The sequence below is a fragment of the Nerophis ophidion genome, linkage group LG09, assembly GCF_033978795.1.
Source record: "Nerophis ophidion isolate RoL-2023_Sa linkage group LG09, RoL_Noph_v1.0, whole genome shotgun sequence".
NCBI classification, from domain to species: Eukaryota; Metazoa; Chordata; class Actinopteri; order Syngnathiformes; family Syngnathidae; genus Nerophis; species Nerophis ophidion.
In genome coordinates, this window is record NC_084619.1 from 13,034,844 (window position 1) to 13,049,008 (window position 14,165).

General features: G+C 38.9%; 1 protein-coding gene across 1 annotated transcript in view; it reads right to left on the reverse strand.

Moving 5' to 3' along the window:
• Positions 1 to 14,165, reverse strand: part of zmp:0000000760 (collagen alpha-1(IX) chain) — a 44,484-nt gene that overhangs the window by 28,495 nt on the left and 1,824 nt on the right. Inside the window, 7 exon segments of the mRNA XM_061909925.1 lie at positions 3,118 to 3,171; positions 3,259 to 3,354; positions 7,567 to 7,644; positions 7,717 to 8,044; positions 8,046 to 8,108; positions 10,777 to 10,900; positions 13,411 to 13,527. Of these exon segments, the coding sequence (XP_061765909.1) occupies positions 3,118 to 3,171; positions 3,259 to 3,354; positions 7,567 to 7,644; positions 7,717 to 8,044; positions 8,046 to 8,108; positions 10,777 to 10,900; positions 13,411 to 13,489 (822 nt within the window). The 5' untranslated portion in view covers positions 13,490 to 13,527.

Here is a 14,165-nt window from a genome sequence, read left to right on the forward strand (position 1 = left end):
TATCGGATTTGTCTTATGTTCATGTCAGTAAGAATAACGGCAAACGGCGCTAAAATCAGAGCAGAATAGCGGCCAACAAAAGAGTCCTGTCAGACAGTCTGGGTGAATTAATTGATTGATGGATGGATGGATGGATGGATGGATGATGGATGGATGGATGGATGGATGGATGGATGGATGGTTGGATGGATGGATGGATGGATTGATTGATTGATTGATTGATTGATTGATTGATTGATTGATTGATTGATTGATTGAAACTTTTATTAGTAGATTGCACAGTACAGTACATATTCCGTACAATTGACCACTAAATGGTAACACCCGAATACGTTTTTCAACTTGTTTAAATCGGGGTCCACGTTAATCAACTCATGGTATCATGAAGATCGTTGAGACCGTTTTAATGTTTAATTAGGGGTCCTGTTCTGATTCTGGGACAATTTATCGGTCATGTCGCTCAAGGTTTCCCAAATGTTTCAGCTTAAGACCCAAATAACGACTGTTTTCTCACCAAAACCCAAACGTACTAAAATGTATTTATTTTATACCATAATATAGACATACTAGTATAGTGAATTAACTGCTAGTAAATAACACAGAAAACATGAATTTACCACAATAAACATGAATCATTGCTGTCCAAAAGTTAACACCCCAATAAATAGCGACCCACAACCCAATCTGCGTTACGACCCACGGTTTGGACTTACCCAATCTCATCTAAAGGGGTTAACATGAAATTATTGGCCACTACCAACAACTGGTGCCGCCATCATTTTTTTGAGGATTTCTGTTATGTCAAATATCCCGAAGTGAGTGAAAAAAATTATTCTTGTCACTCACACAACTAAGTTTTTGGCATATCCAAACAGAAGTAGACACTAGAGTAGACCTATTAGATGTTGGAGCACACCTGGGCAAATTAAGGCCTATAAGATTTTCAACCTGGCCCGCTGGACATTCCCAATTATTTATTTTTTTTAGATTTTTAAGATGGCAACAGTAGCTGCCATTATCGCGTCCAATGATGTTTTCAAATGACCGTAAGTTTTGAACTATACAAACGATAAATAAATAAATGGGTTGTACTTGTATAGCGCTTTTCTACCTTCAAGGTACTCAAAGCGCTTTGACACTACTTCCACATTTACCCATTCACACACACATTCACACACGGATGGAGGGAGCTGCCATGCAAGGCGCCAACCAGCACCCATCAGTAGCAAGGGTGAAGTGTCTTGCTCAGGACACAACGGACGTGATGAGGTTGGTACTAGGTGGGATTTGAACCAGGGACCCTCGGGTTGCGCACGGCAACTCTCCCACTGCCCCACGCGTATTTCAATGGTTGGAATCTCCGCTTTTGCGTTATATTCTACAAACGTTGTAGTTGCTCTGGTAATCTAAGTCACAGATTTTTACAATAAAGTTGTAAAGCTTAGTGATGTATCAGATGTATCAGATTGTAGGTGAGGTTTTTTTAACCTTTGCGTTCATATTTCGCTTTTTTTGTTGCATTTTTGTTGCGTTTCGGTTGATTGTAAAATGTCGATCGAGAGGGGGTGTGAAGTTCATGTGTTGTCAATATTCAACGTTTTATCGTTCATAGTTATTTTGTAAATCCTACATTCTTTATTTTCATGTAAATTCTGGGTGTGTCATTCAGTAAAAAAATGTAAAGTTCGATTGCATTTTTTAACGTTTTAGCTTTCAATCAGACATTATTGTGAGTTTTTGTATTAGTGTTCCTAAAAATCAGATATACCGGCCCCCAGACACATTTTGTTCTCTAAATGTGCCCCCCACCCTTCCTCCCCTGAGTCTAAATCAGGGGTCTCAAACTCAATTTACCTGGGGGCCACTGGTTGCAGAAACAGGGTGAGGCTGGGTAGCAAGAAAATATATACAAATAAAAAAATCTAACAAGCACTTTTTAATAAATTCACCTTCTTTGAATGGCTTTCCCACCCTAGCAATTATCTCACTCACCATGTAGCTAGCTTTGACTTCTGCATCGCTCTTTTCGGTTTCTTTCTAGAAGAAATCTTGTTGCCTCTCTGGACTGGTTTTAAAATTTGCAACCCGCTTCACTCTCTCATCTCCCTGGTATTTTGTATACTCTTCAGCATGTCTAGTTGGAGTGGAGTTTACAGCTACGGTAGCACAATTAGCCCCGAACGGGCTAACATCACGACTAACGTGTTACACGTCCGATTCGCTCAGCAACTCTCTACCACAGTTTTGTATTGTCGCTTGGTCTTTGGCGGAGTGCTTCGGAAGCTGGCGGAGTGCTTCGGAAGCTACCGGGCCACTCGTCTCCCCGGGGCGGAATACTTACAGGAGCGCCAGGGGAAGGAGCGAAAGAGAGACACACACAGTGACAGAGAGAGATGGAGAGCAGGTGGACGAGCGAGGAAGGGAGGGAGGAAGAACGCGTGCGGGTTTAGCTGGCCGCACTAACATTAAACTTTCCTATTAAGTTATAATCTTGCAGCCCGCGGGCCGCGTGTCTGAGACCCCTCGACTAAATGATTGGCCATGCCTCTGTTGGAGGTACTATGGCTCATAGCAGTTCTGGTTAGACCTAAGTTTCCCCTTTGTTGGAACGAGAGGAGTTGGTTGGACTCATGGAAATTTTGGCATGACCTGCTTCCCCCCGTGACCCAGATAAGTAATGCTTGGATGGATGCCAGAATATAGTATTCTTGTGTTAAAACACAACATATAGCCTGTTCAGTGTGTTTTTGCCCAACATCTTGCTAAGAGTTTGCTACATTTGGCTCAGTTGTCTTCCAGTCGACAATGACTCATGTTTCCTGATGAATAAACCTGATATCCAGGTTTCCATTCACAAAGAAAATATCGTCAACTCAATGCTGGTCCGTTTTGATTTCGACTTCCTCTAGAATCGACTACAGGGCTGACCTTCGTGTTTTATCTACCGTCCATTTACTATTCCTCCGTGCTTCTGGTTCCAGGTGTGTTTCCACTCGACTGTCGTCACTGCTGTGCTTTTTTCCACAGCTTCACTGTCATCTCAAGACTTGACTTTTATGGTGACGTACGTCCACCAGTCAGTTTGACTCTTGATTGTGCTGCACTGACTTCACTTACCCAGTTTCCTTGTCTTCCTCGATCCCCAAGCTCTCCGGGAAGGCCTATGTGACCCTGGACGAGAGATAAAAACATTCTTCAACATCTCATTGGCGTCGTATTTATTCCGTTTTTGTTTTTCCATTACCAGAGTGTACTCACCATTGGCCCTGGACGTCCTTGGATACCTGGCTGTCCGTGCATGCATTTGCAAGACGCTCTACCGGCTGTCAGGCCAATCTCCGCGTAACCTCCACACTGAGACACATGAAACAACACCTTAGAGCCGACCTGTGCACAATACAGCCCGCGGACGGTCTACACAATTTTTTTAGACCTTTAACATCAAAACTGTTGCCGCCTCAATGACGTGCAGTGATGTTTTTTAAATGACCCTAAGTCTTGAATTATAAAAAGTATTTCAATGGTTGACATTTTGGGTGTTATACGAGTTATTACAGTAATCCACGTCACAGCAGCTCAGACAAGGAACAAACCAGAGTGGGCGGGGTTTGTTTTCAGCGCAGCCAGCCTGAAAACATGTGAAGTGAAATGAAATATATTTATATAGCGCTTTTTCTGTAGTGACTCAAAGCTCTTTACATAGTGAAGCATTAAAAGATTACAGTTGGTACAAAATGCGGCTGCTAGACTTTTGACAAGAACAAGAAAGTTTGATCACATTACGCCTGTACTGGCTCACCTGCACTGGCTTCCTGTGCACTTAAGATGTGACTTTAAGGTTTTACTACTTACGTATAAAATACTACACGGTCTAGCTCCAGCCTATCTTGCCGATTGTATTGTACCATATGTCCCAGCAAGAAATCTGCGTTCAAAAGACTCCGGCTTATTAGTGATTCCTAGAGCCCAAAAAAAGTCTGCGGGCTATAGAGCGTTTTCCGTTCGGGCTCCAGTACTCTGGAATGCCCTCCCGGTAACAGTTCGAGATGCTACCTCAGTAGAAGTGTCACCTTAAAACTCATCTGTATACTCTAGCCTTTAAATAGACCTCCTTTTTAGACCAGTTGATCTGCCGCTTCTTTTCTTTCTCCTATGTCCCCCCCTCCCTTGTGGAGGGGGTCCGGTCCGATGACCATGGATGAAGTACTGGCTGTCCAGAGTCGAGACCCAGGATGGACCGCTCGCCTGTATCGATTGGGGACATCTCTACACTGCTGATCCGCCTCCGCTTGAGATGGTCTCCTGTGGACGGGACTCTCGCTGCTGTCTTGGATCCGCTTTGAACTGAACTCTCGCGGCTGTGTTGGAGCCACTATGGATTGAACTTTCACAGTATCATGTTAGACCCGCTCGACATCCATTGCTTTCGGTCCCCTAGAGGGGGCGGGTTGCCCACATCTGAGGTCCTCTCCAAGGTTTCTCATAGTCAGCATTGTCACTGGCGTCCCACTGGATGTGAATTCTCCCTGCCCACTGGGTGTGAGTTTTCCTTGCCCTTTTGTGGGTTCTTCCGAGGATGTTGTAGTCGTAATGATTTGTGCAGTCCTTTGAGACATTTGTGATTTGGGGCTATATAAATAAACATTGATTGATTGATTGATTGAAAGCCAATATCTAATTTTTTCATTTAAACCAGTGTGGGTGGCACTGGGAGCAGGTGGGTTAAGTGTCTTGCCCAAGGACACAACGGCACTGACTAGGATGGCGGAAGCGGGAATCGAACCTGCAACCCTCAAGTTGCTGGCACGGCCGCTCTACCAACCGAGCTATACTGCCCGCTATGTGTTAGAAACAGATGTGAAAGCAGATTTTTACAACAAAGTTCTGTATAAAAGTGACAGTATAACATATTGTGGGTGTTTATTACCCTTTTGAATTTATATTTTGCTGTTTGTTACATTTTTGTTGTGTTTCGCTTGATTGTAAAAATGTCTACCAAGGAGCTGGTCTGAGAAGTAAAAAGAGGGTTGTTAATATTCAGTATTTTATTGTTCATAGTAGGGTTGTACGGTATACCCGTATTAGTATAGTATCGCGATACTAATGAATCATATTTAGTACTATACCGCCTCTGAAAACTCCCGGTCCGCGGTGAATCTACACATAACATCCACTGTAATGATACCAAGTACAGTAGCGTATTTAGTCGATACTACTATAATTATGTCGATATTTTTTGGCATCACAACATCTTCTTCCGTTTTTTTCAAATGTTTATTATGTTTATAAACTCGGGAAATATGTCCCTGAACACATGAAGGCTTTGAATATTACCAATGTATGATCCTGTAACGACTTGGTATCGGATTGATGCCCAAATTCAACGAAAACTGATGTAAAGTATGAAACAACAGAAGAATAAGTGATTAATACATTTTAACAGAAGTATATATAGAACATGTTAAAAGAGAAAGTAAGCAGATATTAACAGTAAATGAACAAGTAGATGAGTCATTCATTTTCTACCACTTGTCCTTAATAATTTTGACAAAATAATAATTAAGGGTGGAGTGCCATCTCCGGGTTGGGGAGGAGACCCTGCCCCAAGTGGAGGAGTTCAAGTACCTAGGAGTCTTGTTCACGAGTGAGGGAAGAGTGGATCGTGAGATCGACAGGCGGGTCGGTGCGGCGTCTTCAGTAATGCGGACATTGTACCGATCCGTTGTGGTAAAGAAGGAGGTGAGCCGGAAGGTAAAGCTCTCAATTTACCGGTCGATCTACGTTCCCATCCTCACCTATGGTCATGAGCTTTGGGTCATGACCGAAACGATAAGATCACGGGTACAAGCGGACGAAATGAGTTTCCTCCGCCGTGTGGCGGGGCTCTCCCTTAGAGATAGGGTGAGAAGCTCTGCCCTCCGGGAGGAACTCAAAGTAAAGCTGCTGCTCCTTCACATGGAGAGGAGCCAGATGAGGTGGTTCGGGCATCTGGTCAGGATGCAACCCGAACGCCTCCCGAGTGAGGTGTTTAGGGCACGTCCAGCTGGTAGGAGGCCACGGGGAAGACCCAGGACACCGTTGGGAAGACTATGTCTCCCGGCTGACCTGAGAATGCCTCGGGATCCCCCGGAAGAGCTAGACGAAGTGGCTGGAGATAGGGAAGTCTGGGCTTCCTGCTTAGGCTGCTGCCCCCGCGACCCGACCTCGGATAAGCGGAAGATGATGGAATGGATGGATGGATGGATAATTTTCTACCACTCGTCCTTAATAATTTTGACAAAATAACAGAATGAAAATGACACAATATGTTATTGCCCCCGCGATCCCAAAAGGGAATAAGCGGTAGAAAAATGGATGGATGGATGGATGTTATTGCATATGACAGCAGCTAAATTAGGAGCCTTTGTTTGCTTACTTACGAATACAAAGACGAGTTGACTAGCATGTTCACTATTTCATTTAAGGACAAACTTGCAATAAGAAACATATATTTAATGTACCATAAGATTTTTTGGGTTAACGGTGGCAGAGGGGTTAGTGAGTCTGCCTCACAATACGAAGGTCCTGCAGTCCTGGGTTCAAATCCAGGCTCGGGATCTTTCTGTGTGGAGTTTGCATGTTCTCCCCGTGAATGCGTGGGTTCCCTCCGGGTACTCCGCCTTCCTCCCACTTCCAAAGACATGCACCTGGGGATAGGTTGATTGGCAACACTAAATTGGCCCTAGTGTGTGAATGTGAGTGTGAATGTTGTCTGTCTATCTGTGTTGGCCCTGCGATGAGATGGCGACCTTGTCCAGGGTGTACCCTGCCTTCCGCCCGATTGTAGCTGAGATAGGCGCCAGCGCCCCCCGCGACCCCCGAAAGGGAATAAGCGGTAGAAAATGGATGGATGGATGGATGGATGGATAATTCCAATAATGCCATTTTTTGTGGTCTCCTTTATTTAGAAATGTAGCAAAAAGTAGCAAAATATTGATATCGGGACAACACTAGTTCATAGTTAATATTGTAAATCCCACTTTCTTTATTTTAATGTACATTTTGGGTGTCCCATTCAGTTAAAAAAAACTCCATCCAGGTTTTTTGAAATGTCATCCATCCATCCATCTTCTTCCGCTTATCCGAGGTCGGGTCGCGGGGGCAGCAGCCTAAGCAGGGAAGCCCAGACTTCCCTCTCCCCAGCCACTTCGTCTAGCTCTTCCCGGGGGATCCCGAGGCGTTCCCAGGCCAGCCGGGAGACATAGTCTTCCAAACGTGTCCTGGGTCTTCCCCGTGGCCCCATACCGGTTGGAAGTGCCCTAAACATTTTTGAAATGGTCCTGTCATATATTTTTTAGAATTCTACCGTACATTGTGACTTTTGGTATTCGTGTTCCGGAAAAAGAGGGACCCAAACACACATACTGTACAGCAGATTTTTACGGCTAAATACGCACATATCATTTATACACACATACACATTGGGCCCCCAGACACATTATCTTCACTCAATGTGGCCCCAAGTCAAAATAAATAGAGGAAAAACTGACAAACAAGGCATAGAGCGAAGGCTCTGTGAGGACTCACCACGTTGGACAGTTCGCAACAGCCTTCGGAGTAGGCCTTCTCTGGGTCACATGACACATCCATCTGCTGGAGGTCCACCTGGGAGGAGAAATGGGACATTCAGGCTAAAATCCAGCATCCAGGATGGGATTATTCAAAGGAGAGACATACTGAGACCGAGCGATCCCGTGCAGCTCGCTTGACGATGGAGGTGTACCCACTACGAATGACCGGCATGGGCTCATCGATGGACTCCACGCTGACCTCCTCGCAATCTATGAGCAGCTTCACCTGGCTGCCCTTCACGCTCAGCGCCAACTTGTGCCACTCGCCATCAAACAGCTTCCCCACGCCGCGGAAGGTTCTCAGCATCTGGCTCCGCGGGGACTGATATAGAAGAAGTCCCAGCGAGGACGTATCCCCCTGGAAACGTAGGCCCACTTGCTCCCGACCGTCCGGGTCACTGACTTGCCACAGGTTCCAGAGTTCTGATCGCGTCTTTGGTCAACTTGAAAGTTGCGATGACGGAATAGTCGGAGGGAAGGCCATCAGGGTAGACGTCTCTGCGGTTTGGGAGTCATCACAACATCATAATGAAAAAAAAAAGCTTCCATCAGAGGCAATTAAGGAGAGACAGACTCAAGATCGTTAACTTTTGATTGATGACTTTGTTGAATCACGTCTGTGTGACAGCTCAAACACTAATCATTCTTTTTTTTCTCTCATGCGGCCTATCAGTTGACGCTTACGGTCATAAAACTGGAGCTTCTTAAGGCCCACAGAGTTGACCGCGTGTGGTCACAACCACATTTTTTAGCGCGGCATTCCAAATTGTCTACGTTCACTCTGTACTTTGGAAAGATGAACCAAAACGATTGGGGGGGGGGGGATTCCATCCTGGTTCTACCATCAGTCTTACGGTAGCAGTTACAGAAACAGTATGCAAATGTATACACCAGGGGTGTCGCAAACTTTTTGATTTATTGGTCTAAAAGAATTTTGTCGAATGCATGCAAAGTAACTACAAATAAAAATATATATATATATATATACATATATATACAGTGGGGCAAAAAAGTATTTAGTCAGCCACCAATTGTGCAAGTTCTCCCACTTAAAATGATGACAGAGGTCTGTAATTTTCATCATAGGTACACTTCAACTGTAAAAGACAGAATGGTGAAAAAAAATCCAGGAATTCACATTGTAGGAATTTTAAAGAATTTATTTGTAAATTATGGTGGAAAAATAAGTATTTGGGTCAACCATTCAAAGCTCTCACTGTGGAAGGAGGTTTTGGCTCAAAATCTCACGATACATGGACCCATTCATTCTTTCCTTAACACGGATCAATCGTCCTGTCCCCTTAGTAGAAAAACAGCCCCCAAAGCATGATGTTTCCACCCCCATGCTTCACAGTAGTAATGGTGTTCTTGGGATGCAACTCAGTATTCTTCTTCCTCCAAACACGACGAGTTGAGTTTATACCAAAAAGTTCTATTTTGGTTTCATCTGACCACATGACATCCTCCCAATCCTCTGCTGTAATCATCCATGTATCCATTTTGGTATAAACTCAACTCGTCGTGTTTGGAAGGAGAAGAATACTGAGTTGCATAATAAATAAATAACAATTATGAAAAAATAATGGAATAAAATGTTTCTTAAGGAGGAAACAATTAAATGTGTTTAAAAAACAAGAAAAAAAATACAATTATGAAAATTTCAATGGAAAACAAATTCTTAAGGAGTAAACACAATTTAAAAAAAGGAAATGACAATTATGAAAAATGTATTGAAACAAAATGTTTCTTAAAGAGGAAACACAATTAAATGTGTTTTTTATTTAAAAAACAAAAAAGATAATTATGAAAAATTAAATGGAACAAAATGTTTCTCAAGGAGGGAAAACAGGTAAATGTGTTTTTAAAGAAAAAAAAATAATACTATGAAAACATTAATGGAAAAAATGTGTTTCTTAAGGAGTAAACACAATTAAATGTGTTTAAAAAAAGATAATTATGACAAATTAAATGGAACAAAATGATTCCTAAGGAGGGAACACAATTAAATGTGTTTAAATCAATAAATAAATAAATAACAATTATGAAAAAATAATGGAACAAAATGTTTCTTAAGGAGGAAACAATTAAATGTGTTTAAAAAAGAAGAAAAAAATTACAATTATGAAAATTTCAATGAGAAAAAAAATTCTTAAGGAGTAAACGCAATTAAAAAAAAAAGGAAATGACAATTATGAAAAATGTATTGAAACAAAATGTTTCTTAAAGAGGAAACACAATTAAATGTTGTTGTTTTTTAAAGATAATTATGAAAAATTAAATCTAACAAAATGTTTCTTTAGGAGTAAACACAATTAAATGTGTTTTTTATTTAAAAAACAAAAAAGATAATTATGAAAAATTAAATGGTACAAAATGTTTCTTAGGGAGGGAAAACAGGTAAATGTGTTCTTAAAGAAAAAAAACACAACTATGAAAACATTAATGGAAAAAATGTGTTTCTTAAGGAGTAAACACAATTAAATGTGTTTAAAAAAAAGATAATTATGACAAAATAAATGGAACAAATTGATTCCTAAGGAGGGAACACAATTAAATGTGTTTAAATCAATAAATAAATAAATAACAGTTATGAAAAAATAATGGAACAAAATGTTTCTTAAGGAGGAAACAATTAAATGTGTTTAAAAAACAAGAAAAAAATTACAATTATGAAAATTTCAATGGGAAAAAAATTCTTAAGGAGTAAACACAATTAAAAAAAATTATGAAAAATGTATTGAAACAAAATGTTTCTTAAAGAGGAAACACAATTAAATGTTGTTGTTTTTTAAAGATAATTATGAAAAATTAAATCTAACAAAATGTTTCTTAAGGAGGGAACACAATTAAATGTGTTTAAAAAAAAGGGGGGGAAAGAAATTACAATTCTGAAAAATTTAATGGAACAAAATGTTTCTTAAGGAGAAAACAACTAAATGTGTTTAAAAAAAAAAGAAAAAAGAAATTACAATTCTGAAAATTTTAATAGAACAAAATGTTTCTTAAAGAGAAAACAATTTAATGTGTATAAAGAAAATAAAAATAAATGAGGATTATAAAATATTTAATGGAACACAATGTTTTTAAGGAGGAAACACAATTAAATGTGTTCGAGCCACACATAGATGTATTTTTTTTTTTTTACCAAAACAAATCAGCATTGTACCTCATGGTCTTCTGCAGGTGGATGGCAGGGTTGACACGGTAAGCCACCGCCTCCGGTTCCGAACCATCAACACGTTTCACTCCTCTCGACTCGGATACCCGAAACTCCTCCAGGAGATCAAAATCTCAAAAACACACACAAGCTTAGTTTGAGGATAGCACAGAAATACTCAACATCAATTAGAAGTTGTACTTTTGTAATTCATATTTGGTAGTTTATGAGCACTGTTTGACCTCTTAACCCACAGGTGTCACACTCAAGGCCGCCACTTCATTTTATTTGGCCCTCGAAAGCCTAGGAAATAATATCAATGAAGTACTGTAACTTTTCTTACTAAATGTATTCTGTCTTTCTATTTTGGGAGGGAAAAAAAAAATATATATATATATATATATGAATGTGAGTGTGAATGTTGTCTGTCTATCTGTGTTGGCCCTGCGATGAGGTGGCGACTTGTCCAGGGTGTACCCCGCCTTCCGCCCGATTGTAGCTGAGATAGGTGCCAGCGCCCCCCGCGACCCCAAAAGGGAATAAGCGGTAGAAAATGGATGGATATATATATATATATATATATATATATATATATACTCAATGCAATGGCAAATGATGTTAACTTAAATATTGTCTAATTATGCAAAAACATATTATCAAACATTCAAATCATTTTTTTGTTAGACATACACACTAATAATAATGATTTCAAAGTCAATTTATCCACCAAATTGTGCAATGTAAATTTAGTAGTAGATTTCATGGTAAAATTGTGAAATTTACTGTGGTTTTCACAGCATTTTTCTTACTAAATGAAAAAAAAAAAATACTACTGTTTTACTATCATAAACTGCGGTGCCATTTTGGCATCTACAATAATACACCAGAAAATTTACAGTTGTTTATGTGCGGTAAAAAAAAAAAAAAAATTAAAAAAAAAAAACAAAAAAAACTGGTGGCTCAGGTGCCAAAATTGTACTGTAAAATTTCAGTTATTTTTTTATTTCCCGGAAAAAAAAAAAATAAAAGGAAATTTTACAGTAAAATTCTACAGCTGCCTTAGTTTTTTTAGCATAAAAAACACAGTACTGCTTTTCCATTTACAGAAATATACACTACATTTCGAGATTAAATTATTGCAACTTACCATTTTTTTTTTTTTTTACATGTTAGTTGAAGAAAAAAATCTACTAATAAAATGCATTAAAAAATGGTGTAATAATAGTATTCACCGTTAGAAGTGGCCCTCTGGGGCCTAACATAACTGTGATGTGGCCCTCAGTGAATACCACTTTGACACCTCTGTTTAAAGTAAGTCATCATGGTGGTCTATTAAAAGACAAATAGTGACACCTATTGGCTAATTTGTAGTAGTGCAAGACCCCAATTGGTAAATAAAAGAGTTGATGCTGTGTTACTATTATATAGCTCACATTGTATATGATATGATACATTATATATAGCTCATATTGTATATGATATGATACATTTTATATATAGCTCTAATTGCATATGATATGATACATTATATAGCTCATATTGTATATCAGGGGTCACCAATGCACCAGGTAGCCCGTAAGGACCAGATGAGTAGCCCACTGGCCTGTTCTAAAAATAGCTCAAATAGCAGCACTTACCAGTGAGCTGCCTCTATTTTTTTATTTTTATTTATTTACTAGCAAGCTGGTCTCGCTTTGCTCGACATTTTTAATTCTAAGAGGGACAAAACTCAAATAGAATTTGAAAATCCAAGAAAATATTTTAAAGACTTGCTCTTCACTTGTTTAAATAAATTAATTTATTTTTTTACTTTGCTTCTTATAGCTTTCAGATTGACAATTTTAGAGAAAAAATACAACCTTAAAAATTATTGTAGGATTCTTAAACACATACATTTTTACCTTTTAAATTCCTTCCTCTTCTTTCCTGACAATTGAAATCAATGTTCAAGTAAATTTATTTTTTTTATTGTAAAGAATAATAAATACATTTTAATTTAATTCTTCATTTTAACTTCTGTTTCTTCGACGAATAATATTTGTGAAATATTTCTTCAAACTTATTATGATTAAAATAAAATACAAATATTCTGTCAAATCTAGAAAATATGTAGAATCAAAGTTAAATCTTATTTCAAAGTATTTTTAATTTCTTTTAATTTTTTTGTTCTGGAAAATCTAGAAGAAATAATGATTCGTCCTTGTTAGAAATATGGTTCAATTTGTTATATATTCTAACAAAGTGCAGATTGGATTTTAACATATTTAAAACATGTCATCGAAAATATATATTTATTGTGAGAAATCATTAAGATGATCAGCGTTTCCACAAAGATAAATATCATTAATTATTAATAATAACAGAGTTAAAGGTAAATTGAGCAAATTGGCTATTTCTGGCAATTTATTTAAGTGTGTATCAAACTGGTAGCCCTTCGCATTAATCAGTACCCAAGAAGTAGCTCTTGGTTTCAAAAAGGTTGGTGACCCCTGTTGTATATAATACTATACATTATATATAGATCATATTGTATATGATATGATACATTATATATAGCTCAAATTTTATATGATATGATATGATACATTATATATCGCTCATAAATGTGTATTAGTGTTTTGTTTTTTTTAATGACAAACTTACTTGGTAACGTTTGCGCGCGTGCGCATCCTAAGATGACAAAAAGGCCGACAACCACCAGCATGTCTCCTGTGGCTGGCATTTTTTTCAGATTCCGTAAAAATCAGAGTCTATAAGTGCCTGCGGAGTGGGAAAAAAACAACAATTAATGAATAGAAACAAGACATTACATAGAGATAAATAGTAAAAGCGTCCATCAAAACGTTGCATTATTATCTTTATTAGCATTAATATTATGGTGGCTTGTGCAGCCCTTTGAGACACTTGTGATTTGATTGATTGATTGATCTTAAAATGCATTAAAATTACATTTAAAATAGTACCTCTTTGCAATAATAATACAATATTAATGAGTCAATAACTAGGTTATAAAGGTGTAATAAATGTCTTCTAGAACAGTGGTTCTCAAATGAGGGTATGCGTACCCCTAGGGGTACTTGAAGGTATGCCAAGGGGTTTGGAGATTTTAAAAAAATATTCTAAAAGTAACAACAACTCAAAAATCCTTTATTAATATCTCTATTGAATAACACTTCAACAAAATATGAATGTAAGTTCATAAACTGTGAAGAAAAAAAATACAACAATGTTGACAGGTAGATTGTTTTGTGGACATGTTCCATCCATCCATCCATCCATTTTCTACCGCTTATTCCCTTTTGGGGTCGCGGGGGGCGCTGGCGCCTATCTCAGCTACAATCGGGCGGAAGGCGGGGTACACCCTGGACAAGTCGCCACCTCATCGCAGGGCTGGACAT